This window comes from Populus trichocarpa, chromosome 2 (assembly GCF_000002775.5).
Source record: "Populus trichocarpa isolate Nisqually-1 chromosome 2, P.trichocarpa_v4.1, whole genome shotgun sequence".
NCBI lineage: Eukaryota > Viridiplantae > Streptophyta > Magnoliopsida > Malpighiales > Salicaceae > Populus > Populus trichocarpa.
In genome coordinates this window covers 23785847-23813224 of record NC_037286.2, presented here as the reverse complement: position 1 = coordinate 23813224, position 27378 = coordinate 23785847, and the positions used below count along the sequence as shown (strand labels likewise).

The 27378-nt window shown below is 31.8% G+C and overlaps 2 protein-coding genes across 4 annotated transcripts; one reads left to right on the top strand and one right to left on the bottom strand.

The window, feature by feature from the left end:
* Positions 1-3127: 3127 nt before the first annotated feature.
* Positions 3128-5854, top strand: LOC7471170 (UV-B-induced protein At3g17800, chloroplastic). The gene is made up of 2 exons (XM_002303032.4): positions 3128-3711; positions 4771-5854. The coding sequence occupies exons 1-2, from the start codon at positions 3293-3295 to the stop codon at positions 5573-5575; spliced, it is 1224 nt and encodes a 407-aa protein (XP_002303068.2). The 5' UTR covers positions 3128-3292; the 3' UTR covers positions 5576-5854.
* Positions 5855-12350: 6496 nt separating this feature from the next.
* LOC7471169 (serine/threonine-protein kinase MHK) lies at positions 12351-19850 on the bottom strand. 3 transcript variants are annotated; one of them, XM_024595643.2, is made up of 18 exons: positions 19616-19850; positions 18370-18753; positions 18201-18279; positions 17594-17662; positions 17414-17503; positions 16942-17080; positions 16716-16818; positions 16539-16591; positions 15897-15963; positions 15172-15280; positions 14999-15064; positions 14805-14873; positions 14662-14722; positions 14453-14557; positions 13679-13713; positions 13523-13568; positions 12974-13049; positions 12351-12750 (listed from the first exon to the last, which is right to left on the bottom strand). In XM_024595643.2, the coding sequence occupies exons 2-18, from the start codon at positions 18375-18377 to the stop codon at positions 12621-12623; spliced, it is 1305 nt and encodes a 434-aa protein (XP_024451411.1). In that variant the 5' UTR covers positions 18378-18753; positions 19616-19850; the 3' UTR covers positions 12351-12620. The 3 variants fall into 3 exon arrangements, with proteins under 3 accessions (XP_024451411.1, XP_024451410.1, XP_024451412.1); XM_024595642.2 differs by having other exon boundaries at positions 13679-13731; positions 19616-19845; XM_024595644.2 differs by lacking the exon at positions 14453-14557 and having other exon boundaries at positions 19616-19845.
* Between the last annotated feature and the right edge of the window lie 7528 nt (positions 19851-27378).

Here is a 27378-nt window from a genome sequence, read left to right as displayed (position 1 = left end):
TAACTGGGTTACATCAAATCAACCTGCATATGTTTTTTTTTCTAATAGAAGAAATATTAACAAAAACTATACATTTTTTTTATGTTAGAAAATTAATTTGATCCGTCATGGAGCACGAGCCAATGATCTAGTATTAATTTCACTGTAACTCAACAGCAGCACGATTAAACCTTGCCTCTTTTTTTTGGCCCTTTCGATGAAAGTTGAATATCTTTTGGCCTTTTTTCCAGTGCTTGCAACGCTAGTTGTAAAAATCAAATCAGCCTGATAAGATAACCCAGTACCTAAACCTGCTAGGGTTAGAGAAAAAAAAAACGAAGGAATTGTCTTGGCCTGACCTGATCAAAAACCCGAATTGACCTGTCACCCTATAAAACTCGGTCATTGATTTTTTTTTAATTAGAATGATGTTTTATTTTTTATTTTTATAAAAATTTTTTTTGAGTTAATATAGATTGATTATCCTTACCTGTAACTCGAGTCTTATTCTAGGTTGATCTATGTCAAGTTTAAAACTATGCTTGCAATCATTTTAATCATGTTCTAAAAAAAACTAATGGATCACTGATGTATTTAATCCCTTCACTCTTAATTTAATCATATCCTATCCTTTTTACAATATTAACATAAACTAATAGAGGAGGGCAATTAACTACTCCCCTTCTCGCAAAACATTATTAACTTGAATAATGTTTTTTTAATTAAGATTTAGTTTTTTTAATTATTTAATATTAGATTTGCGTATCTCGGTCGTATAACTTAAATTACGAATTTGGAGAGTTAACTCAGGTTTTTTATGTCATTTTTATAGTTGATATTTTTCTTAATTTTATCTCTCAACATTTAGTTGATTTGAAATTAGACTCCATAATTTTTTTTTTCATTTTGCTTTCTATAAGGGTTTTTGGTCTCATTACTTTAGTCATGAGTTTGGCTGGTTAACACAGATTGACTTGGGTGGTTTTTTTTATCTTTTTTTAATTTCATCGTTCAATATTGAATTTGTTTATCCTGGACTCATAAGCCGAGCTGTGATTTTGGCTTCTTTTTTTAGTTGATTTGTTTTTTCAATCTCATCCTTTAATATTTGATTGATTTGAAATTAGACTTTATAATTTTCTTGGTTTACTTTCTACAAGGTTATCTCAATCTCATTACTTGAGTCAATGGTTAACCTAGGTTGACTATGATCATTTTTAAAATTGATTTTTTTTTTAATTTTATCATTCCATGTTAAATTGATTGAGAATCAGACTTCATAATTTGTTTTGATTTGCTTTTTACGAGGTTATTTCAATCACATGACACAAGTTGCGGTTTTGACAGATTAACTCAGGTTGACTCATTTTTTTTTGTCTTCTTTTTATTGATTTTTTTTTCAATCTTGTCCTTCAATATTGGATTGATTGAAAATTGATTTTCATAGTTTATTTTGGTTTGTTTTCTATAAGGTTATCTCAATCTCATAATTCGGGTCATGAATTTGACACGTTAATTTGAGTTGATCCATTATATTTTCATTTCAATATTTTTAAAAAGATATCATTTTTATTTTTTTAATCAAACTATATTTTTAATAGTTACTCGGGTTATCTTTGGATCTGTCAAGTTGACCAGGTCAACCCCTATATAAGTTAGATACATTTTTTTATTAGAAAACATAATATTTTTTACATTAAAAAATTAATCAGATTCTTAAGGAAAATGATGTTTTTTTATTCTATATCATTTACAACTCATTGTTATTATGCTTCTCTCCGATCACACGATTTTTCATGAAAAGGTCAAATAGAAGGATGGTATTAATAGAAAAAAATGGGTTTCGTTCTTTAATTTGGAATAAATATTATACGATCACATTCTCATTAATATTTTATAATGACAATTCTTTTCATAGTCTTGAGAGAGCAAGGCGATGACATTAGCATAAAAATAATAAAGGAATCAATGCCATACAAAATTTAGAGTAGATAATCCAATTAATGGATACTCTCTTTAGGTTTGAAAACTAATTAACTAGTCAATAACGGATAGAGAGGAAGACTTTTTATCGCTTTAATATTTTATATGAAATAAAATGAAAAAGATGGGCGCTTGTAGATAAAAATATTGAATTAATCATCTTTTCAATAACTATGATTTTAAAGTTATTAAGTAGTTTAAGTGTGTAAAAATTATTTATATAATTCTTCAAATTAAAGGTATTGATTATTTTATTTTTTTGATTAAGACTCGCTTATAGGGTGAGTTATTCTTACACTCAAGATTTATTTTTAAATATAAAAAAGTTATTTAGATAGCATATAATCATGTGGTATTGTTGTTAAACTTACTCTAATTAGAGTTTGAAATTAAATTATATGAGTGTTATCTGATATAATTTAGTTGACTTGACAAGTCTTAAAATAATTAATAAAAAAACATAATTTGACTTTAAAAAAAATTCAAGATAATTTTTTTTATATGTGTATATACATATTAAAACGATGACACATTTGATAGACCCGAGCTTGACGGTCTAACCCGTCAAACCCAGAATCCGAGTAATGGACTCTACTTAGTTTATAAACTTTATTTTTTAAAATTAATTTTTTACTTAATTATACAATAATAAAAATAGACAAATACAAATCTTGTCAAGTATTATACAGTTTGTTTGAAATTAAAATAATCTAATAAAAATCAATCTGGAATAATTTACGAAAATAAATTCAGAATCAAGCAGACATGAAGGATGGATTTGTAAAAAAAAAACAGAGAGAAAAAGTAAAAAATAAAAAAATAAAAAAAACCGGTTACGTATAAACAGTGAGGAAAGTACGCTACACTCCAAGTTTTTTTTAGCATGGAAAGTACAATCAAGGTAATATCCTTCCCTGTCGCCGTCGCCGTCGCCGTCGCCGTCGCTCCTCGAGCTGGCCTATATAATTATTTTTTAAAACTACAGCACTCACTTACAATTTACTCATTAAACGACAAGTAAAGTTGAGTATTGACTAAAAGTATTGATACCTTATCCCCTCACCTAAAGCTTTTGTTATTTAGTGCTCGGATCTTATCCTTTCTCTCCACTTGGCTATTAAGAATTTGGCTGCCATCATCGCTTCCATGATTTTCCTAAGCCCAATAATAGACCGCCACCCAATCACAAACCGCCTCTCGAGAAAAGACTCGACCCTTTATCTACTAACACTTATCAAAAACCTCAAGCCCTCGCTGCCTTATCTATTTACCGTCACTTTCTTTTTTTAATTCTCTCTCTCTCTCTCTAGGGTTTTTTTACGCTCTGTGAATGGACTATAGCCTCTACACCACCAGCAACAAGACCCTCTCTCTACGATTTTTACCGTCAGCGGTAAAATCCCGAAAGTTACCCTCAATTTCGTCCCCCAGTTGGACGTTCAAGTCATCGACTGCTTTCCTTAACCGGAAAGTAGAGCGAAAACCGACAAGGGGTGTTGCGGTTATTGTGGTTGCAAGAGCGGGGTCGTCGAGCCACTGCGAGCCGAGCAGTAGTAGCAGCAGCAGCTTGAACACCCCGCTGGAACTGAGGTCTGCGGCTGGGAAGTTTTTGAGCGGCGTGTTTCAGAATCAGAAACAGCTTTTTCATGTTGCTGTGGCTGATGAGTTGAAGTTGTTGGCGGATGACAGAGATAGTGCTTTGAGTCGCATGGTTCGTAGCTCTGGCTCCGATGAAGCTTCTCTTCACAGGTCAGTCATTCATTCCTTGATGCTCAATCTTCCCTTTTTCTCAATAAATAAATAAATAGAACAGTGTTTAGTTGTCATATTCGATGACACGTTGTGTCTTCGATCAGCTCAGACGTCAATCGAAACCTAGATGTTTTTCAAGGTTATACGGCATGTTAGAATTTATTTTTTTAAGGTAGTAATAACTGGAGTTTGTGTTCGGTAGTGACAACACAGTAACATCACAAAACTTTCCCCATCAATAATCCCCAAGCTATTTACTCTCCACATAGGACGAAGGGTTCACTTACAAAATTATTCCATTATTTGTTGACCATTGCAATGATAGCTAGAACATCTCATTGTGTTTTAAACATTAGCTTGATTTGATGATTTCAGTTTTTTAATTTTACTTATTAAATTTCATATATAAGGAATCGGTGGGCTTTCAAATTCATTGAGTTGACAAGTCAGGATTTTTATAAAATAAATAAATGGTATAAGAATAAAATAATTAAATTACAAATTAAATGGATTGAGGGTTGTTTTTTTGCATGAAATTTAAATGGGGCCAGGCTATTAATGTCCGGAGATTTATGATGTGATGTTACTAGTCTGAACAACAGTACCTGTCCTATGAAGATTTTGATTTGTTGCTTTTGGTAAAGGCTTATTTTTCTTCCTATAACAGGGAACAAGGCTGGCTTCTGTCCTAAATTTGTTAAAGGTTTCACATTGAGAATCTGAATTGTGAATTTTTTTACCCTCATGTCAATCAGCAGATTCACGGGTACTTCACTTGTATAAGTCGAAAGAATTTCTTTTTGCCATATGGGATTCATGCATTTAGGCAATCATTGCTGTAAAATTACAAACCAACTAGTCTAGTGGTATTGTTGCATCACTTTTGCTACCTTAAAGATCACGAAACAGATGCATGACTGTCGAATGATCCAGTTGCCTGATAGTCCTGCATCTGGACATTTTGATCGCCATAGTAATAAATGTTCTATATTACCTGATTGAATCAAATGGAGTTACCCAGCTGCCTAATAGTGCTTCCTTACTTTCGAGTGCCAGGAGGATTGCTGAGCTGAAGGAGCATGAGTGTCAAGTTGCCGTTGAAGATGTCATGTATATGTTAGTTCTTTACAAATTTTCTGAGATCAGAGTCCCTTTGGTTCCAAAGCTCTCTAGGTGCATCTACAATGGCAGGCTAGAGATACGACCTTCAAAGGACTGGGAGCTAGAGTCCATCCACAGCTTTGAGGTCTTAGAGATGGTTAGGGAACACGTCTCTACAGTTATTGGCTTGAAAGCAAATTCTAGTGTGGCAGACAGTTGGGCAACAACTGAGGTCCAAAGGTGCCGGCTTGGTAGAGTGTATGCAGCCTCGATTTTATACGGTTATTTCCTCAAGTCTGCCTCCTTAAGGCATCATTTGGAATGGTGTCTGGTTCTGCCCCACCAAGATATTCATCTTGGTCATAGGAGCACCCTTCAGTTTCCAGAATCACTGCCTTCTTATGGATTAACAAATCTTGTTTTTGGTCACATAAGCAACAAGCAATCGACGTCACAGGGAACAAGGTTAAACAGGCCAAAATCAGAACATGAAAAATTGAAGTGCTACATGATGGGGTTTGATTCCGAGACACTGCAGAGATGTGCAAAACTGAAATCTAAGGAGGCTGTGAATTTGATTGAGAAGCACAGCTGTGCACTGTTTGGAGATGAGAAGACCGGCGTGCTTGAGAATGATGAGGTGATCTTGACCTCGTTTTCTAGCTTGAAGAGATTGGTTTTGGAGGCAGTTGCTTTTGGTTGTTTTCTTTGGGACACAGAAGAAGATGTCAACTCTGTATATAAGCTTAAAGACAACTAAAGGAGAGGGAGCAAGTTTCAAGAGAGGATTGGCTACTGGGCGAAACTCTTCTTGTACATACGAGCTTGATTGCTGCATTTGACTCTTGTTTCCAAGTTCCCGCAGTTTATTGTATAGACTACATAGAAATAGAGTTATATAGTATAGAGCTGTTTTGGCTTCTCGTACGCAGTTCCGCTAAGCTAGGTTGACTGGTTTTTTAACTAGCGAGTCAAAGTTTTGACTTCTTGTTGCATGTTCTGTAAGTAGCAGTTGCAGAGATTTGATGCTTGCATGCCATTTCTTTTCTTCTTTGCTTTCTGGTGCAGTGGATATGGATAACTCTTGCTGCAAAATCCTTTTCTGAAATGGAATCGGTTGTAGGATGTTAGCTGCTTAAACATCTAATGATCTCTGCAGTGCGAGTTCTTGGTTGTTACTCTGTTTTGTGTTGAGGTTAAAGCTTTGCTTGTAGTGTGTACTTGTTGCACATGGGAGTGGATTACATAACTGGAAGCTGCGCTCAGACAGAATCCAAAATCCAATGAAGAATCCGGCGCGTTGTCTGCTCCAAAATTTTTATGCTGCTAATGGTTGCAACCTCAGAATTTCATGCTCTGATGAACTCGTGAGCGTGGATTGGAGATTCAGCTCTGCAAGTAACAATGATTATTAACAAATTCTAGATCTCTTTATTATGATTTATTTTACCTAATAGCGCCATAGTTATTAAAACCTGGTCATGCCCCGGCAGCTCCGCTCCATTCAAGAACCCATGGACCTATAGCCTAGTCTAGGGTTTCATTTCGAATCATTTTGAAGATTAATCTAATTAAACTAGGCTAGTTAGCACAGATGCGACATGATCAAATCAACTTTAAGAATTTTTTTTTAATTTTTTTTTAAAATAATATCATTTTAGTTTATCTTTGATACTATGGTTATAATTTGAAAAAAATTGTTTTATAAAAAATACTTTTAGTTGAGGTTAATTTGGTATTTATATATGTTTTGTTAAAACTGTAATTGAAATTGAGATTGAACAAAAAGTAATTTAATGTGTTTGGTTAAGAATGCTTTTTAAATTGAGGTTATAAAATAATTTTACAAAATAAATATTAATATTGATGGTTGTTAATTTAAATATTGTAGATTTAACTAATGTTATTACATCATGAAATAAATAAATAAAAATATATTAATATGTTTTATTGTTCCATTAAACTATCTACAATTTCATCACGTATAAAATATATCCGACAAGAACTACAGTTTTCTTACAACATCAGATATAATATCATCAGGAACAAAATTAGGATTGCGATCAAATTTTGCAAATGATACGTCATCAAGCGATCTCCGTCTAATTTATGTAGTGTCATTGAATAATATTAAACACTAGTTTTTTAAATAAAACACAACTAAAAATAAATAATTTAATTTAATTTTTTTTAATTTACTGGATCGGATCCGGTTTAATATATTTAATTTTAGACTAGACCCGATCCGGCCGGACCAGTGAAGAGTGATTCATTCTCCACGCAAGAGGAGAAGCAGTCTTTTTCTGCTTTCAGCAACACAGCGTTTCAAACGCAAATCATGGTAGCATCCATGAATAATAAATAGTGTTTTTTACTTTACCAAACAATTGTCTTAGTTTTAGATTGACTCGATGAATATATAACCTGATTCTTAGACTGAATGTTGTAAGATCCTAGTACAGGTCAGGTCTATAAAATATTAGCATTAGCATTAATTTCCCAGAATCATCCATTAGAATTGATCCTTGGACTGAATGTCGTAAAATCCCAGGCCAGGCTAGCCTTAGAACGATGAGTATTACTATCAATTGCTTAGAATCATCCATTATCAGTTGCTTAGAATCATCCATTGAGTTTCCAAGAAGTCATTCAGAGTAAAGACAACGACGACTACCCCTTAAAATTAATAACACCACACGTAAAACAAATTATCTACATGGGATTCTGTGGTTTCAACTATATAAACTAATTAATCCCATAGCCAACGTCACCTCAGTTTTGAAAAGTTCCACAGTTTGATTCAATCAAAGATTATTCTACACCATAAATATACCTCTGCAGCATAATACACTTCATAGATGTGTCTTTGCCAACTTCCTTCCCAAGTCTTCTCCCCTGTCTCTCAAAAATAAATAAGACATGGTTTTTTTTCTTGTCAGGTTCATTTTCTTGGCCATCACTGCATTATCAAGCCTCGTTTCTCGCTTAATCTTCTCCGCCACTGCTTACCTTCTTGTGTTGATTATCCAAGGATGCAGATTACCTGGCCAAGCTGTCCAAGGAGGATTACAACTGATCGCCGATGCTATCAGGGCATGCTTTGAGTATGTCTTGCAGTTTATTGTGGGAGAGATAAGTTCTGCAGCCACTGCTGCTCTTGATCTTCTGATAAAAGGCATTTCAGGTTCTGCTGCTCTCACAGGGTCAGCTCTTGGAGGTCTGGTGGAAAAGACAAGAGCTTCTCTTGATGGGGTATTAGAAAATTCATTATCTCAGCTTGCTGAGGATTTCAGACAGATGATTTCAACTATAATGACAGATTTATGGAGCAATTACAAGGATGCAGTGGGATATTTCACAAAAAATGCTTAATTATAACATATAATTTCAAGTTTCTCGCGCTTGTAAAATATTTTTGTATCATATGTGATTGATGATTTTCGATGAGTTAATGTTCTTCCCACTTAATTATTTGCTTATATAATTTTTTTTCCTGCATATTATCCGTTAAAAATCGCATGATTTTTTTTCTTTCTGAATTCTCTTTGCATGCATAGGGTTGAAGCTGATTTTGCTCCACCTTCTTCCAATGCAGAAAACCTAAATTCATCATCCATCTCTATATTTCAATTACTGGATCAAATCGGATCGAGTGAGAAATTTCGAAATTTCTCCATCCTGCCATAGGATACATGATCCAATCCATTTTTGTTTTTTTAAAATCAATTTAAAATAAAATAAAATTTGAGCTTTAAAAATACTTCTTCAATCATGAATTATAAAACTATCAAATAGAAATTAAATTTTAAATATATACATGAAATTATAAAAAAAATCGGAGATAATAGAATAAAAAACCATGTATCATATTGGAAAAAAAAAAATTACTACGTTATAAAAAATATATAAAATAAGTTTGAAAACCGGATCGGATAAAACCCTTATCCACCTTTACATTCTGCTACGATCAAATCGGGATAAAAATATAATCCAATCGAATCGGCTTCCATCGGAGACCTAAAGGATGGAATATTGCATCCCTGCACCTACGATCACCGTCGAAAACATTAGAATTTAGGAGACGATTACACTTTTTTTTGGCTCCCAACGGACGCAGCTCTGATAATTCCAAGAAGGTCACGTCTTAATCTAAAAGCAAAATATACAAGTCATGTATACGCCATTTGCCGAAAGATTGCGCCTTGATCAAGGTTGATCTTGGAGGGGGCTCGTTAATTCCTAAAGCTCGAAAAAGTCAAGTGTGAAGGTTCCTAAGAAAGGAGACACACAGAGGAAACAAGAGAACCGAAGCGTAAAAAATACTTTTCATGGATGACTTCTTACGCGGACAACCCAGTCTTCAATTTATAAATTGGTATTTTCTTTTTCTTTAATTCTTTTTTTATTTTTTAATGGTCAAGGTTACCTTCTAGAAAAGGACCTTTTCTGGTTTTAAAACCTAGTCCGGCTTCCCAAGTCATCCAAAAACTAATTGACCTAGGTCTTGGAGGCCATGCAGTTAACTCAAGGAAATCCAATCGATCCTATTTGGAGTGTGCTAAATATATCATTTAATATATATATCATTTAAAAAAAAATTATCCAAAATGTAATTGTTTGCTACACCCAAGTATTATTTGATATTAAGTAGCTATTTGGGAGTGTGCTAAATATCACTTTTATTTTTATTTAAAAATATATTAAAATAATAATTTTTTTATTTGTAAAAATTTATTTTTTACATAAATACATCAAAATAATTCAAAAATATATTAAATTTTTTTATTTAAACTAAAAAAATATTAAAAAAAAAACATGGTACAACTGTAATCTCAAACACCCCAGATAAGGAGAGAAAAAAAAAGGTATTGTCTTGCACTGACGAGAACAAATTAAAAAACAAAAAAAAAAAGCAAGTTTTGCGGCAAAAGCGTGTGATGTGGCTGCATAATTGTCGTCTTTGAGAGGAGAGCTACGGCAGCAGCACAATAGTGCATGAAGTTTCCAAGAAGTTGTAAAGAAGTCCTTGAAGTATTTGTGGGGATTATTTTGTAGTGATATTTGTGAGTATCTATCTTCGGTGTATTGGGGTTTTGGACTGTGAGGTAATTTATTGAGAGGTTATTTTCTTGGAAGAATTTATTATAGTATTAATATTATATTTGTTGAATCACATTAAATTTTATATGTATTTATTTTGTTTTATTGTTTTGTTTATGTGAGTTTTGCACGATATTTTTTATAGCCAAGTTTTGAAAAAGATTGACTGTATATTTGTACAAAATAATTATGGGTTTTGAGATTGATAAATGTAATCATACTCATAGCTTATAGCAAGTGAAGATTCATGTTATACTTACGCATCAAGGGCTGCAAAAAGGAGTCAGCACTCGTTTAAAAGGTTCAGTTTAGACAAAAAAAAATCCAATTGAATCAATTTTTAAAAAAAGATTTGAACCGAATAGAACTGAATAACCGAACTAAACATTTTATATTTTTAAAAACCAAATAAACCCAATTTAATCCATGAATCTTTTAATTAAGTTATTTTTCATGAGCTTTTAATTTTGTGTGGGTTTTTTCAGTTTAGTTCAGTTCTATTATTTTTTTGGTTTTTAAAATAAAAAAAATCAAAATTATCCAGAAAATTCAAAAACTATCAGGTCCGGTCTTATTTTTTATTATTATTAATAGTACAGTTAAAATGAAGGTGGAGCTCATGTTATATATATATCATGAAAGAATAATTTGAATGGAGAAAACTCTGACTTGAATTTAAGACTAATAATAAATCATAGGAATAAGGAATATTATTATTGTCGCGAGAAGAACGTATCTAATACTGTAGAAAAGTCATGAAAGAGATGCAGATTTTATTGAGATTGGCTCATGAAGATAAGAATTCTTTACAGAATTCATGGATTTTAGACTCTTGCTTATCATTTTCATGGGTGACCATATAAATTGATTTGAAAATTATGAGGCTTACGAAGAAAAATCCACAGCAAAGAAGAATTAGATTCAAAACATTAAAGTTATCATGCTGGTAATGAAGGGAAAATAATAAGTCGAAAATAGCAGAAATGTTTGTGGTGGAGAGAATAGCAGGGCGAAGTGTTTAGAAGCACCCACATGGAAGGTTAATTTTGCCTTAATGGCTTGTAACAAGGAAGATAGCAATGTGGATAATCAGTGTTTATGGTAAGGACTAAAAGAATAATTTACTCTTAACAAAAAGAAAGAAAAATAATCCTCAGTCTTGTTAGCATACGGTAGGAATCAAACAAAAACTCGAGCCAAAAGACTGAAATGGAAAGGTAATTTAACACCTGAAGAGTCTAGATAACACAATAGTATAAAAATATTTTTTATTATTATTCAAATACTTTTAAAAAATATTTTTCTCTTGAAAACACCATAAATTTTTTTATTTTTTTTTTATTTTTAACATTAACATATTAAAATACATTAACACACTTTTAAAACATATTAAAAAACAAACCCTTTAGAACCAGTGGTTTGTGGCCATTTTTTAAAGCTGTTTCGAAAGCTACTTCGAAGCCAAAAACAATAAGCATTTCATCATAAGCTTGTATCACCCAAATTTTTTATAATAACCACCGCAATTAAAAGCTACAGCCTTCCAAAATGATTATTAGTTTACATTTAGTAGGTGTTCCATAAAATATATATATATATATATATATATATATATATATATATATATAAAAGATAAAAATAAATGTGTTTGTTTTTGAGGTAGTTTTTATGATTGTAATTTTAAAAAAAAAATAAGTTTTAAAAAAATATAGTTAGATGTGATTAGTTGAATTTAGATATTTATTTGGTAAAAATTGTAATTGAGGTTTATGTACAGCAAAAATATACATAAAATATTTAGTTGTGATTGCTTTTCGAAAGTGTTTTTTACTTGGAAATGCATCAAAATAATTTTTTTATATTTTTTAAAAATTATTTTTGATATCAACTCATTAAAATATTAAAAATACAAAAAAAAAATTCAAGTAAAGAAAAAAAAATTAAATTAAAAAAAAAAACTTTTAAAACGCAAAAACAAACAAAATTTTACAAAACTCAATTAAAAAAACATATAAAAACTGTTTTACAAAAACTACATTTCAAACTTAATTTTTTAATGGGTCTCATAATATAAAACGCAATTTGATGTATTACCAAACAACTAACTGCATTTTTTACACCGCAAACACAAAAACTTAAGCTAAACAAAGAATTTATTTGCTCGACAGTTTTAAAATGAATTCATTAATCTTCAAAATATTTTTTCCATTTTTATTTTTTTTCCCAGACCAGTAACTAAATGCTATCTTAATCTCTCTCTCACCCAACAAGAGGGGAAAAAAAAAACTTTAATGCTAATGGTTTTGCATCATTGATACTTTCAAAGAGATCGATCGTGTAGGGCAGAATTAGAATTTCAGTAGTGGGGATTTAAAAAAGAAAGAAAAGACACCATCACCATGAAAATGAATAAAAAGTCATGAGAGAATAAGATATTTTTGGAAGGGCCAAATACTTAAATATTAAAATTTTCAATTGTCTGCCCCATTGTGTAAATGTACATTAAAGTGAACTATGAGTCAATTTTGGTCCGGGGAGATTTGATTTTCCCAGGGCCTGTATTTTCTGCCAATGAAATGCTGCAGTTGCTTTGCATCGAGCAAGAATGAAACCTATGTAGTGCTAAATAAACTTTACAAAATCAAATAAAATAAATTACCAGTTATTTGTACGCCCTTCTTATTTGATCCAACCAATCAAGTCAGTCACAGGTAATGACTTTGTTGAAGTGGGGAGGACATGGCCATTAACGGACAATCTAAGAAGTTAGGCTGTAGTGATGTAATTGTGAACCCAGATGATTGTGGAACTCCAACCGATGGATGCTGAATCGAACTACCAAGGAATCACACCGAAAGAAAAAATAGATCAGAAGATCGTGTTATCATGAATATAATCGACCAGTCTAGGCATGAAGATGGCCAACAAAAGACTAGCAATACAGACAACCGAGCAGAACAAACACTAGATAATAGTATCAAAGCAATGCAGACAGATGAGAGTTGGTGGACATCGTTAGATACTTCTCTTTTCAGTGTCACCACAGAAAGGAACTCACCTAAATGATAATGATAGCGATGATTCAACTGGAGGGTGGATTCCATTTTGATCAGGAGATAGCAGCGACCAAAAAACTGGAACACAAATTAAACCGGAACAGATTAGTTGAAAAATTGGAAGGTTAGAGGCAAATATCTCATATAACCAAGCAGCAACATAAAAAACCAATGACTACAGTTCCTAAACATTTGATGGAACTTGCACTTGGCATTGGACAAAATATATATACTTCAACCAGCACGTACTGAGAATATTATCAACATAAATCTAGGGAACCCTGCAGCCTCCAAGCACCATTAAGGTGCTTGATGTAAGTTTCAATCTTCCACCAAGCAGTGTTCGTTTACAGTTTCCACAAAATAGGTTTCCAGGGCAGAAGTTTCAGTGAACTCATTAAACAGACAGAAGATCTCTCCAAGTATGACAGTAATATATCCACCAAGATATTAAACACTTCGGAAATTACCAATATAAGTTTTTCAGGAATTATTTTCCACTAAATAAAAGAGTGCTAAATGATACCTGCAAGGTCCAACCAAACAATTACCTGACTGTTCTTGGCGACCTTTTAAATCAGAGCAAAACACAAAATCCTGCATTACATGTTATACAAAATTTCAGCTGGCAAAGCAACTAGTTCCATGTCATTTATATAATTATACATATGCTAAATAGCCATCTTAAGTTCGTTGTACTAACTCACCTCCCGCATGCCTTGAGGAACATTCCGGACTGCCTCTGCATGAAATAAGTCTCCTAGTTAAACATATACATTAGTTTGTCCCCTACAAAGATACAAAATAACTAAACAATATAATGGTTTGGTCCTCTGGAGAGCTAAGAATTGAATAATTGGGAGGGAGAGGGGGGGTTGAGAAAGAGAAGAGAGAAACACAGAGAAACAAGAATTTCATTAACATTCGAGGCACTGTTTATATTGTTTCTTTATTACATGTATAATACTAGCAACAATATTCCTGTGACATTACACTTGACAACAGCTAAATGGGTCAACTACACCAGTGAAAGGTATACCTTGACTTGTTATATTCACTTTGACCATTTAATACTATGCATAGCAATACCCTTCCCATTAAAGACCCTTGTCTCAGATTTATCTCCAACATTAACCATATTGGAAGACCATGAAAACCATGGACATCATATTAGTAAAGCACTGCACACATGATACCTAAATTATTACTTCCACATGATTTGAGAGGGGAATTTATTCCTGAAACCAAGAAACTGGGGCGAGTGTTTTGCATGAGCCTTGCTAAGCACTTAAAATGACAGCACTAAAGATGTCCATGCTGAATATCTATGTTAACCACACAAGTCAGGTCTGGTAAGTGGCAGTGAATAGCAGACTGATAATTTTGGGGTGCCCTATCAGGCCATCACTAAGCTTATCAATCTCCGGAATCAGATGTCAGTTAGTAAAATGATAAGAGAGCCGAGGTATATTGATTTTTACCCAAGTTTGAAACACTGGGCTTTACAGCGAGTGTCAATCCAAGAAAACAGTCATCAGGTTCAGCACCAAAATCCCATAGATTTAACTCAAGATTTGGCTTTGGTCCTGTTGAATTGCATGAAAAGAAAATGATACATGACATCCTATAAACAACATAAACAAACTGGTTTGTTTAAATTTAAAATCGAGAGGTGAGAGAGAATATTAACCCTTGTTATTTAGCTTCAGCTCAAGAGGATCTCGAAGTGGATAAGGAACCCACATACCCACCTATCCAAGAGGGACCAGGACATGTTAGTAAAAATGATTCTCATGCAAAAGAAGAAAGCACACTTGAGAGAGCTCATATTACATGGAAAAATGGATGTTGCAGTGACTGATCAGCAGTTGGCCTCTTTAGTGGATCCCACGAACACAATTGCTATAGAAAGTCAACATGAAGCATTAAAATAATTAAAATGCAGCAAAACGAGAGTTTAGTTCAGGATTAACCAAAAATAATTGGTAATGAAAACATCATGATGTCATATCAACATCAATACTCACCATAATCAAATCAATAGCTTCCAAGCTAGCATTGGGAATGATATCAGATAGGTTGGCAGGTAACATCTGTCCACAAACAATAATTAAAAAAAATTGAACAATAACAATAACCGTAAGCACAAAGTCAAACCATAAAAGACGGGGGAATGGAAAACATAAATAGCTTAGCTTACATCTGCACAACTAAGGTTCATCAGTTGAGAGACATTTGTAGCTTTAGGGAATGCAGTCAACTCTGGGGTACCAAGAACACAGCATATCTTGTACAACTGATCTATTTCACTGTGCAAGGGAAATTCAATTAATAAAGAAAATTCAATTAGTTTGTCAGGTTTTTCTTTAATTCAGAACAAATCAAATCAAATGAAAATAAATGTTCATGTAAAATTGCTAAAGAATAGGAGTAACTTCTAATCCTCCCTATCAGGACTCCACTTCAGCCAGACCACGACCAGTGGTCCAGATAATGGCCTCGTGTAAAAAGTGTCCAAAACATAAGCCTGCATTCTACAATATATTACTTCATAAGATTATAGTCCACCAAACCTTTTCTTATATTATAAATCCATCTGTCTAAACAGAAGAGTAATTATCAGCTTACAATGCATGAGAAGGAGAGAACAAGCAGATGAATATTAGTACTAATTTATCTTCAAGTTAATCAGTATCCTCACTCCAGTTTAATTGGGAGATCTAAGTTATTTTAGGGGTCTAACACATGAAGAAAAAAATATTAATGAACCATCTTGCTATAGACTGATAGCACTTGCTTAATTCAGCTTGAGTGGGCGTGTAGAGTCAGGAGTGGCTAGTAGAACAATAAACACAACCAGAAACAGAATTATATGAAACCACATCTTTCTTACTAAAGGCGTGAAACTAAAGAGCATAGAATCACCTTTCACCAGGGAAAATTGGGGACAGAGTGAAAAGCTCAGCTATTATTGCACCAACTGCCCACATATCTGTATATACTTTCAGGGGTTAGTTATCAATGGATGAGGGGAAAATGCTACAATAAATCAGTCTAGAAAACCAATGCATAAAATGGAATGGAGTTGCAGGTTAAGCATCATCAATTTATTCACAGGACTCATGCATCAACTTATTCGTGTATTATAGATAATGTTGAAAACTTTCAACACATTGAACTGTTCCTGCTGGAGCTGACATTCAGGACCAGAAATGGTCATCCTACTTAGCCTTCCTTGGTGAAATTAGCCATAAAGTATACAGTCTTGATGATATGATTGCAAATGACTAAACACCTTCGCTCGGCAAGTGACAATTGGAACTATTATTGATAGTTCTAGTTAAAATATTTCTGACAGCAAAAGAAAACTTCTCTAAAGCTGATTTTGATATAAATATCAACATCTGTAATTCTCAAGTTAGATTCAAATAGGCAAAAAAGGAAAAGAGGGATCGGTTGACCAATATAATCCATCCCAACCTTTTTTTCTGCGGGTAAAACAGCTCAAACTTAAAAAATAAAGGTGAAAAGAGTTTCAGAATGGATGAGGAGAGAGAAAAGGCGTACCAATTGCAGGAGTATATGTTGAGGACTGCAACAAAACCTCTGGAGCTCGGTACCTGGCAGCCAGACCAAAAAGAAATGAGAAATGTACTATTTTTTAGTGAAAAAAAAGTTTTCTAGAAATGTCACAGATATGCACACAGAGACGCTAACATGTAATAGATAGGAAGAAATCCTTACCACCGTGTGGAAACATATTCAGTGTAAGGGGGTGCTGACGAAACTTCTCTAGCCAGTCCAAAGTCGGCAATTTTAAGAACATCCTTTGTCACAAGCACATTCTCTGAAAATGAAATGATTGTTAATTATTAATATTCCATGTCAAAATCTCTAACCACCAAGAAAAATTGATCTTAAACCATGAATTTATCAACATCACTCGTAATAGAAAAACAACTTGTCTTACCAGGTTTCAAATCCCGATGAAAATATCCGTTTCTATGCATGTGAGCAAGTCCTTGAAGCACCTGAGACATAAAGTTCCGTATCTCTTCCTCTGAAAACGATCTCTGCTTCTCTCTCATTAATTGGTACAGATTGTATTCCTTGTAGGAAAAATTCCAGAAACAAGCAATTATTAGTTGATGAAGTCATTATTTGATTTATTCAAGTTTCAGTTTCAAAGCATAAAATCCCCACCCTAGCAAAAACAACGAGTAATAATGTCTACAGCGTGGAAAATGATGATCAGAACTAGAAGATTTGCATCTCAAGAAAAATATGGCCTTAAACAAGGTAAATTGGAAGAAAATGATTCACGTAGCCGATGATACTGGATTAGGATTAAGAATTAGTAGAGTATTACTGGGGTTTTCAAACAAGAGAGACATAAGTCATGCGTAAAAAGTAGCATGGACCCAGAACACAAGATTCCTTACCATGTATTCAAAAATGAAAAATAGTTCACTGTTTTCCCTGACAACTTCTTTCAACTTTACAATATTGGGATGATTCAATTTATGGAGGGCCTGCAGAAGACAATGTTAAACTTGATTGTTTACTGAGCAAACTTATCATGTGAAACAATTTGATGATACAAACATTACCAAGGAACATACCTTTACTTCTCGTAAATTCATGCAGTCTTCCCAGAAATAGAACTTTCTCTTCATTTTCTTCACAGCAACCTGAGATCAGAAATAGAACTGTGACAATAATTTTAACAATCAAACAGGAAACACAAGGAACTCCTTTCTTACAAAAACAATATAACAGCGATGCTTTTATTTTTCTTTTGCCTCACAGGTGTGGCTACAAATTTAAACACAACAATTTGCCAAATAAACCCACTTAGGGCATTATAAATGCAGTATGCAACTCAAATTGTGAGAAAGGAGTTCCCAACACCTGAAATTTCCAGCTTCATGTCATCTCAGATTGTTTAACCATAGTTGTTATTTCATGCGTCTTTAGCTAGCTTTGTGACTTCTAATACTCAAGATTTCAATGTCAGGTGAAGAACAGGCCTCTCAGCTATAGATTTATATTATACATGAGTTTAATGCACTCCTCATTTCTCTGACTCTCAGCCATAGTAAAATAAAACTTAATAGGTAGCTTTTATAAAGTGCAACAGATTGGATAAAAACAATTTTACTACCATTGAATCCACTGAGAATTATAATAACAGCTAAAATAAACGTGCTTATGTGAAGAGTTCCTTACAATTTCATATGTTTCAATATTGACGGCCTTAAATACACAACCACAAGTACCATCACCAATCTCTTCCAAAATTTTATACCTGAGAAGAAAATAATAAAACGTTATCCAAGAAAAACCCTGCGTCACTCAAGAATAATAAAAATCTTACACAAACATACAGGATATATACCTTTCCATTGTTAGAATTGTAGCAGATGACAATCAAAAATTTGTCAAAGGACTTCCAAGAACCTCCCGGTAGAGGCCTCTACACTTTCCACATAGTGTTGGTTACTAGCGTGAATGCAAGGTTTACTGCTAAACTGTAACTTGTTATATACAACATCGACAGGAAGACAGATGTCATGGTAGGGGTGATTAAATATCAGCCAAGTTATCATCAACATGCTTAAGGGCAGCTTCTACAAGCTGCGATCAGCTTGTATCATCTAAGATTAACCAATCTCTCCTCCACTAAAACCTTTACTAGCGAAGCATTCTCAAGTTTGGATTTCAAGCCATTTATTGTAATTTACTAGCTAACCATGCTCCTTCGTCAAAAAATAGGGCTCAGCTGCAAATAAATAAATAAATAAATTGATTAAAAATAAAAACAGAACTAAGAAGAATTTCATATAAAAATATGAGATAAAAATAAAAGAAAAATAAAAATGGAGACGTTATCGATCTAAAGCTTTTAAGCATTCATTTGTTGCGTAGGGTTTATATTCTAAAATGACGAAATCAACCTAAATCACCCTAATTAGGCAACAAATACCAAAAAAAAAAATCATTAAAACACAGAGTATAAATTTCGAAAAGGAAATTAATATTTCCAATAATTCAAAATTTGAATTTCTAACAATTAAAAAAAAAGAAGTAATTGATCATCTTGAAACAATAAAAAAACACACTAGAAAATTCAAAATTACAAAAACCCAACTTATACACACTAATTGATTATCTACAGACGGCAAGATCAGTGAAATCTCTTCAAATCTTTATTTAACAAGAAATGCAAAAAAAAAATCCATAAAAATAACAAAAATTAAGTGAAAAAAACACAGAGAAGCGTAGTAATAATCTACTGCTTAGCACCTTAAAAGAATGAATCTCCGTTTGATCGCTGGTAACAGAAAAGAAGATAAGAAAGAGAGAGAATCTTGTAGCATACGCCACACAAAAAGAAATAAATTTAAAAAATCATGAAAACCAAGCCGAATTCAACTATATAGCGCTCTAATTTAAGCTCTTATTTTTCAAGCCTGGATTATTTATAAAAAAAAACACTTATTAAAGTTTTTTTAATCCACTCTCTGCTCTTTCTTAAAAGAAACTTAAACGACGACTTCTTTCCTTTCACAGAAGTTACAGCTCAATAAAACTGAAAGCAGAAAGGAAAAAATTCTAAATTCACAAAATAATAGAAAAATCACCATGGATGCTCAAAGAGTTAAACACCAGAGGCAGCGGAGATCTAAAATGAAGGGGAAAAGGGTTATGGATCGCTAATGCAAGAGCAGGAACAAGGAGCGAGATTGTTTTTAGAGAGAGGGAGATGGATTTGGATTCTGGAGAAGCGATGGAAGAGGATATTTCGAAGGAGAAACCAAGAAAAATAGGGAGTTTTTGAAATAATAAAATAGAATAGAATAATTATTTTAAATGTTTGTTTTATGATTGGTATTATTTTATTTGTGAATAATTGAGAAAACTGAAAAGAAGAAATTGCTTGGTTGTGGTGGGGAAGGTGTGGTCCCCAAATTGATGTGGTCGTTTTATTTCTTTGTTTGTTGATTTACTAAAAGGCCCCTCAAACGACTTGTGTGCTTACGGGAGTAGATTATAACTTAGTCCCTCTAGTTTTTCAAAATGAATTGAATAGTTCTTCTTAACTTAGAAATTAATTATCCAGTCCATATGTGTCCATTTTTAGTAAATGACTAGACTTTTTTGCCCGCGATGTGCTACGGGGTAGGTCAATTTTTTTCTAACATAAAAAAAATATCTAAACGGTGATAACTTGAGTGAACCCGGGTTAACTTGACTAGCTCGCTATCCGGGATAACCCCAGATGAAAGAAAGGGAAAGAAATAGAAGGCTCAAGATCCAATAACCTAATATTAAGTGATGAAGTTAAAAAAATTAAAAAAAAAAAACAAAGTTAAATCTAACTAATCTTTTAAACCAGCAACTTTGGTCATGAGAGCAAGATGACTATACAAATTATCAAAAGCATATCATAAATAAAATTCTTAACCATCAAAAAATAAAATAAATAATAATCAAAATAACAAGAACCAAATTTGATATAAAAAATAATAAAAGAAAATAATGAGGGACTTGATCGAAAAATAGAATAAAAAAATAGCAATTAAAAAAATGATAATCAAAATTTGATAAAAAAAACAAATAAAATAAAATACCAATGGACAAAATTGAAAGATAAAACAATCAAAAAAAGATAAGAAAAATAAAAATTAAAAAACCAATAACTAAATATGAAAAAAAATTAAAAAAAATATTGAAAGGTAAAATTGATATAAAAAATAAAAAAAGGATAAAAGAGCAACAATCAAAAGAATAAATATCATATTTAATATAAAAACAAAACAAGAATCAAATGGAAATGGATGAAACATAAAAAGAAATCTAAAAAAAGATCCAAAATAAATAAAGACCATTAAAAAAATAGGATCATAATTGAATTCTTTCTCCATTATTTTTTTATCAAAATAATACCAAATTTACCTCTTAGCTAAATAAAAAATCAAGGGATTAGTTAGGAAAAAAATCATGTCAACATCTATTGATTTTTTTTATCATTATTTTTTTTCAAAATAATATCTTTTTTACTTATTGCACGATAAAAGATCCAACTGGCCCCGGTAACCTCGGTTATTTGACCCAAACTGTGACCTAGAACATGATTGAGGTTGACTCACGGATCGGGTTCTAAAAGTATGATAAAAAAAATAGACTCCAAATATGATATGAGAATTCAATGAAATTAAACAATAAGGGATGAAATTGCAAAAACAAAATAAATAATCTAGAAGGTAACTCAAAATAAAAGGAATTGCAATCATAAGAATGAGAATCAAATTCAACAAAAAAAAAGAATTAAAATCAAATGATTAGGGATTAAATCAAAAAATAAAATCCAATAAAAAAAGATTAAAAGCAAGATAAACAATAATCAAAAGAATACGGGTCAAATTTAATAAAAAGACATAAAAAAGCAAATGTCAATTAATGAAATTGAAAAACAAATAAATCAAATTTGATATAATTAAATAATCGAGGACCACTTTGCAAAGCTAGCACACCTTTTGAGGTGAAGGAGATATAAAAAAGTGGGAGGAGAAAAATAGTCATTGGATCCCATCCATGCCATGAAGGTCAGCATGTATCAACTCACTGTGAAGAGGGTGACACGATGCTTTGGATGTCACCCCGAAAGCTATCAAAAGGTGTCACACACGTCTTTCAAATGGCGTAGGCGGCTCCCATTTGCTGACGCTTGCTTTACACACACTAAATATATTTTTTAATTATAGAAAGACTAGAACACCCCTAACCCCATTGGATAATTCCAAGAAAACTGAGGTTAAAAACCTACAATACCCCTTGATTTTAGGCAAAAAAAATTTGACCCTAGGGGTTGTACGATAACTACACCATATAAAAAATGTGAAAACGCCCTTCAAACATTAGCCGTGTTGTTTTTTTTTCAAGAGCATAGGAGTCATTACACTGTGCAATAAATATGTTTAAATACAATTCTATCTAAAAGTGTGTATTTTATTTGTCTTTAAAGGATTCATAATCGTTTTACCGTGGATTGCATTATGCATAATCTACAGTAAAATAATAATAAATTTTTATATATATATAATGATGACAAAACCTTTATTCCAAGGGTTGCGTCTAGCTTCATATGCAATGGAAGAGCTTTGTCTATTTTCTATTAAATAATATTTTTTATTTTAAAAAAAGTAAATAATATAAAAGGAATAACGAGAAAAAAAATTCAAGAACAGAGAAATATCAAAATAGGCATAGTCGACATTTATCAAATGACCAATTAATTAATTTTTAAAACTAAAAAGACTATTTTATTTATTTTATAAACATAAATGGACTAAAATATAATTTACTCGTCGGGATGGATTTGGCGTTTCTAGAATGGGGTGACGTGGGTTATTTTGGTCATTCAAGATATTTGATGCGCCCTCGGTTTTATGGCGTTAAGGTGGGGTACGACGCGAGTCTGGACCGGAAGCCGGTTCGTTTGGGGAGTTGTCTTGGCTACCAAGGGAGATGGAAATATTTTGGTAATTTCAGGTACAAGAGTGAAACGTGTTTTTGAAGCATACTAACAACTGTTTAAAACTTGGAATATAAAGTATTTTTAACTTAAAAATATATTAAAATAATATTTTTTTATTTTTTAAAAATTATTTTTAATATTATCATATTAAAATAATTTAAAAATATTAAAAAAAAATTAAAATTTTAAAAAATATAATTTGCATTGTATTTCAAATATGCTCTAAAAAGTTGGATGATCTCTCATTTATCTTCTCTTTTTCTTTTTTTTTTTAAATTGGAAAGGATGAATTTTGCAGAAGGTATTTTACCATGTTAATTTATTTATTTGATCATTTAAAAGTATAAAATTAATATTTTTTATTTTTTTAATAATAAAAAGCAAGGACTATAAGGCTTTATTGTGTACATGGATTTTAGTTAGTGTTTAATATTGTAATATTAATTATTTTTTAAAGTAATTTTTACTTAGAAATATATTAAAATAATATATATTTTTTATTTTTAAAAAATTTATTTTTAATAGTAACTCATCAAAATAATTTAAAAACAACAAAAATAATTTTAAATAAAAACAATCATTTAAAAAAAACATACAGTCATTCACGTTGCTAAATACTCTCTTAATTATAATTAAAAACCTAGATTGACTTAACAAGTCGAGTTGAGACCTAAACTGATATAAGTTAGAGAAAAAAAAGAGAGAGAATTTACCTAGTAAAAAAATTGGGTTGATCAATGACCTAATCGACCCATTTAAAACCAAATAAAAAATTTATTAATGATTTGATCGACCCATTTAAAATCAAATAAAAAACTTATTGACTTGTTTTTTTGAGAAAAAAAATTGGTTAAAACAATATTGTTTTGATTCATTTTTTTAATAATTTTTTTATAGGTTAACATTCTTAACCCGTGACTCAAGTCTTATTTCAAGTTGATTATTGGATTAGATTTATAAATTATAATTTTAACTTTTAAACAATTAATTTTAGTGTTATAAAACAGGTTAGACTTGGTGATTTAATTTAATGACCTATCAATTTAAAACCTAGGCTAGGAGGTTTTATTTTGAACTGGTTTTTGTACTTAAACAATTTCATTTTTTTTTTTTTAATGTACAACGATATCAGTTTCATTAATTTTTAAAAACAATCATAACGTGAGTTGACTCGTGAATTTACATATCTACTTGTTAATTCGTGACTCAAATCTCGAATTGTGTCTTGTAACCATGCTTCGTTTACTTTCTTGGTAACTGGAGATCCGATTTATTGTGCATCAATCCACTGTGATCTTTTTTTATATATAATTAATATGCTTAATTAATACCTCCACAACCACTGATTTCATAATTAATTTCGACTGCATCCAATTAAAATTATTGTACACAAAATTTCATAAAACTTCACATGGGACAAAACTATCAGTTTTTCTTGCTCGTATCGAAGTCATGTTTAAAGGCTAAAAAGTTTTGCCTATATTTCTAAATAACATAAGAAAAATAAAAAACATAAAGTGATCTATTCAAATAAAACGAACGAAAAAAAAACTCCAAAAACACCATCTGAGCCAAGCTCAGATGTACAGTGGGGGGGGGGGGGAGAGAGTGGTGTTCAACAGTGTAAAACACGATGCACTTACAGTGCATTGTGAACTCAGGTAGTGCTTTTCTTTTTTCTTTTTTCTTTTCATTTTGGTCCCCAGATATTTTTTCTATCTATTGAGTTCTAATTGCAAAATTGATACCTAATTGCTTCATTGAAAAAAGGCACTGCAAAAGATATTGAAAACAAGTGGTGTGCATGAAATTAGGAAGAGCGTGATTGACAGTGTGGTTGTAGGTGCTTTTCAAATAAATTTTCGTGCCAAAATACATGTTAATGATATTTTTTTATTTTTTAAAAATCATTTTTGACATTAGCACATCAAAACGATCCAAAACGTACAAAACATATTAAATTTTAGCAAAACAAAAATTTCAAATTTTTTGGGAACGCGGGTTGAACCGCGTTCCCAAACGCTTTCGAAGAGCTTTGGTTTCAGATTGACTTGGATTTTTTGATTTTCTTGAGTTCATTAATGAGTTTATCAAGGTGTTCAATATGTTTTGGGTTAAAATGTGTTGAAAATTAAATTTTTTAACAAGAAATGCCCAAAGCCTAATTTTTCAGCAACCCTTAGACATAAGGGTTAACAAACGACTAATTGTCTGTAGTTGTTTTAAAAAAATAAATAAAGGGTGAATGATGCATTATTCGTTCTCTGATGATGCTGGGAAAAAAATAATGGTTCTTGGGCCATGTCTTTTTCTTGAGCCTAACGCACAAGTCATTTTTTTTTACAAGTTAAACACACGGTAGGCTCACACACTTTGTCTGTATTTTTTTAAAAAATTAATGTATTTTTAACCCTTTTAAAAAATACCATTTCATTGTTTTTTGTTTGTTTTAAAATGGTCTTTTTTATTCATTTTGAGAAAAAAAAAACCGCCTTTTGTTATCAAATTTTAAAAAATTAAGGTTATTTTTTATTTTAGTTTTGGGTGCATCTCTTTTTTTTTTTTAAAAGAAAGGTTTTTTCCACCTGATTGACGTATAATACAACGATAAGCCAATAATTAATTATGAAAATAAAATAAATATTAAATTCAATGGGAGTGTATGATCCAAATCATGTCTTTGACATGTCAGGTTTTTTAATTTTTTAAATTAAGTATTTTTATTTTTATTTTTATTTTTTTCATTTGATATGAAAAGAAAAATACTTTGAAAAGGCTAGCATATTTTTTTAATTTATGAAAACAATTATATCATCCACAATAAAGTGCAGAGCAAATGGCTTTTATATAATGTTTTCGGCTTGGGGTGACAAAGGCCCCCCTCCACCCGCTATTTGTTAGCTGGTAGTAGCCAACACTATAAAACAATTCCTTACACAGCGTTTGGTTATTCTCTTCGTAAAAGAAGAGACAAAAACAATAGAGATAAAATAAAATAAATAGATAAAGATATAATGGTGTTTAGTAATGATGTATGATAAAATAATTATTTTTGTATTATATTTGGTTATAGTACATAAGGTGTAATAAAATATTAAAAAAAATATTTTACCGTAAATATATATTATTGTTAAACTTATATATTTTAAAAAATAAATATTTTTTTATTTTAGTTTATATCAAGTATTAAAATTAATAATATTATAACAACCCTAGTTATAAAATTAGAATTGTCTTTATAGGTTTACTCGAAGCTTGGATTGGTCAGAGTCCAAGAAAAAATAAATGAAGGATTGAGTCGACCTAACTTAAAAAAAAACCTTGTTCAACTCAGGATAAAACATTGATCAAAAACCCGTTGACTTTTCTGAAAAAATTATCTGGTTAAGACAGTGTTGTTTTTATTGTTATTATTTTTTGGTCATTCATGTTGATTCTCCTGACCTGTGACCTGAATCTTGCCTCGGATTGACTCTCGAGTCGGGTTTTAAAATCATGATAATAATAATTTTTATTCATACATTGACCTAGGTTAAACCGTGACCCGAGCTTTGACATTGTCATTCCCGGGTCAGGTTTTAAAACTTTGAGAATTACAACATTTATTCTTACATTAACCTAGGTTAACCATGACTCACTCTTTTAATCCATGACTCGGGCCTTCTTCCTTGTTGATTCCATAATCAAGTTTTTAAACCATGATAATAATTATTTTTTTTTTACATAAACTCGGGTCAACTTGGGCTTACCCTCCTGACTACATCTGAGTCGGGTTTTAAAACTATGATAATAATCACTTTTGTCCTTATATTGACCCGAGTCAAAGATTAACCTCACTCGTGACCAAGGCCTTGCCCCGGAACGACATCTGAATCAAAATTTAAAAACCATGATAATAACTATTTTTATTCTTATGATGACTCAGGTCAGCTTGACCCGTGATCTAGATCTCGACCGTTGACTCAAGTTTTGTCACAGATCGACTTTCAAGTTGAGTTTTAAAATCATGATAATAACTATTTTTATTGTGAATAATTTTGAAAATAAAAGTTTTTTATAAGGATATTATAAAAAATATAAACAAGATATATCTTACATGTACCTCATGTCTTATAAGTTTAAAAAATTATTCTAAAAATAAATTTATTATCATGTCTCTATCTCAGTTTTTTTTAAGCAAACACAATTCTATTTTTATTATTTTTATTTTTATTTTATTTGAAAACAGTAAGTAAACGCAACCTTATTATAAGGATGTTGAACCGTGACGGACTCTCGATTTGCACAAAACTTTTGTGAGCACCTCCACCGTGATCAAATTCATAATAATACCCCATACCGAATAGAATATGTCGTAAAAAGTCATTCATGTGGGCATCATAGACTCTCTAGTTGAAGTTGGGTTATGGCGTATAGAACTAGATACCAAGTTGAATAGGATCCAACTCCCACCATCCATGCCGAACTAGAAACGAGTGTTTGCCAATACGCCTAGCCTCTCTTAAAAAACTGGCTATCTTATTCAGACAGCACTGCCAAACGGTCGTGTAGCATCTTGCCATGTATGCCTTTCAATTTAACTTTTTTTTTTTTACCCGGGGTGTCCGGACCAGTTTACGCGCACCACAACTAATTCCGGATCCATTGAACATCCTGCAAGCCAAGTGAGCATATAAGACACCGGGGGGTGACAGACGTGCACAGTGAGGCTTGAACTCTGGTGCAGAGGAAGGAAACAAGTCCTTTCCACCGCTGGGCCACAACCTCAAGTACACCTTTCAATTTAACTTTATATTGACGGGATGGTGTTTTGAAACTAAAAATAAAATTAATAAGGTTTTTAAGATTTTGTTTTGTTTCCCAGCA

Coding starts and splice junctions, on each gene's coding strand:
- LOC7471170 (XM_002303032.4), top strand. CDS start 3,293: ATGGACTATAGCCTCTACACCACCAGCAACAAGACCCTCTCTCTACGA. Junction 3,712..4,770: donor GATGAAGCTTCTCTTCACAG/GTCAGTCATTCA, acceptor TTCGAGTGCCAG/GAGGATTGCTGAGCTGAAGG.
- LOC7471169 (XM_024595642.2), bottom strand. Junction 16,819..16,941: donor TCATCGGGATTTGAAACCTG/GTAAGACAAGTT, acceptor TTTCATTTTCAG/AGAATGTGCTTGTGACAAAG. Junction 13,050..13,522: donor AGGTCGCCAAGAACAGTCAG/GTAATTGTTTGG, acceptor TTTGTGTTCCAG/TTTTTTGGTCGCTGCTATCT.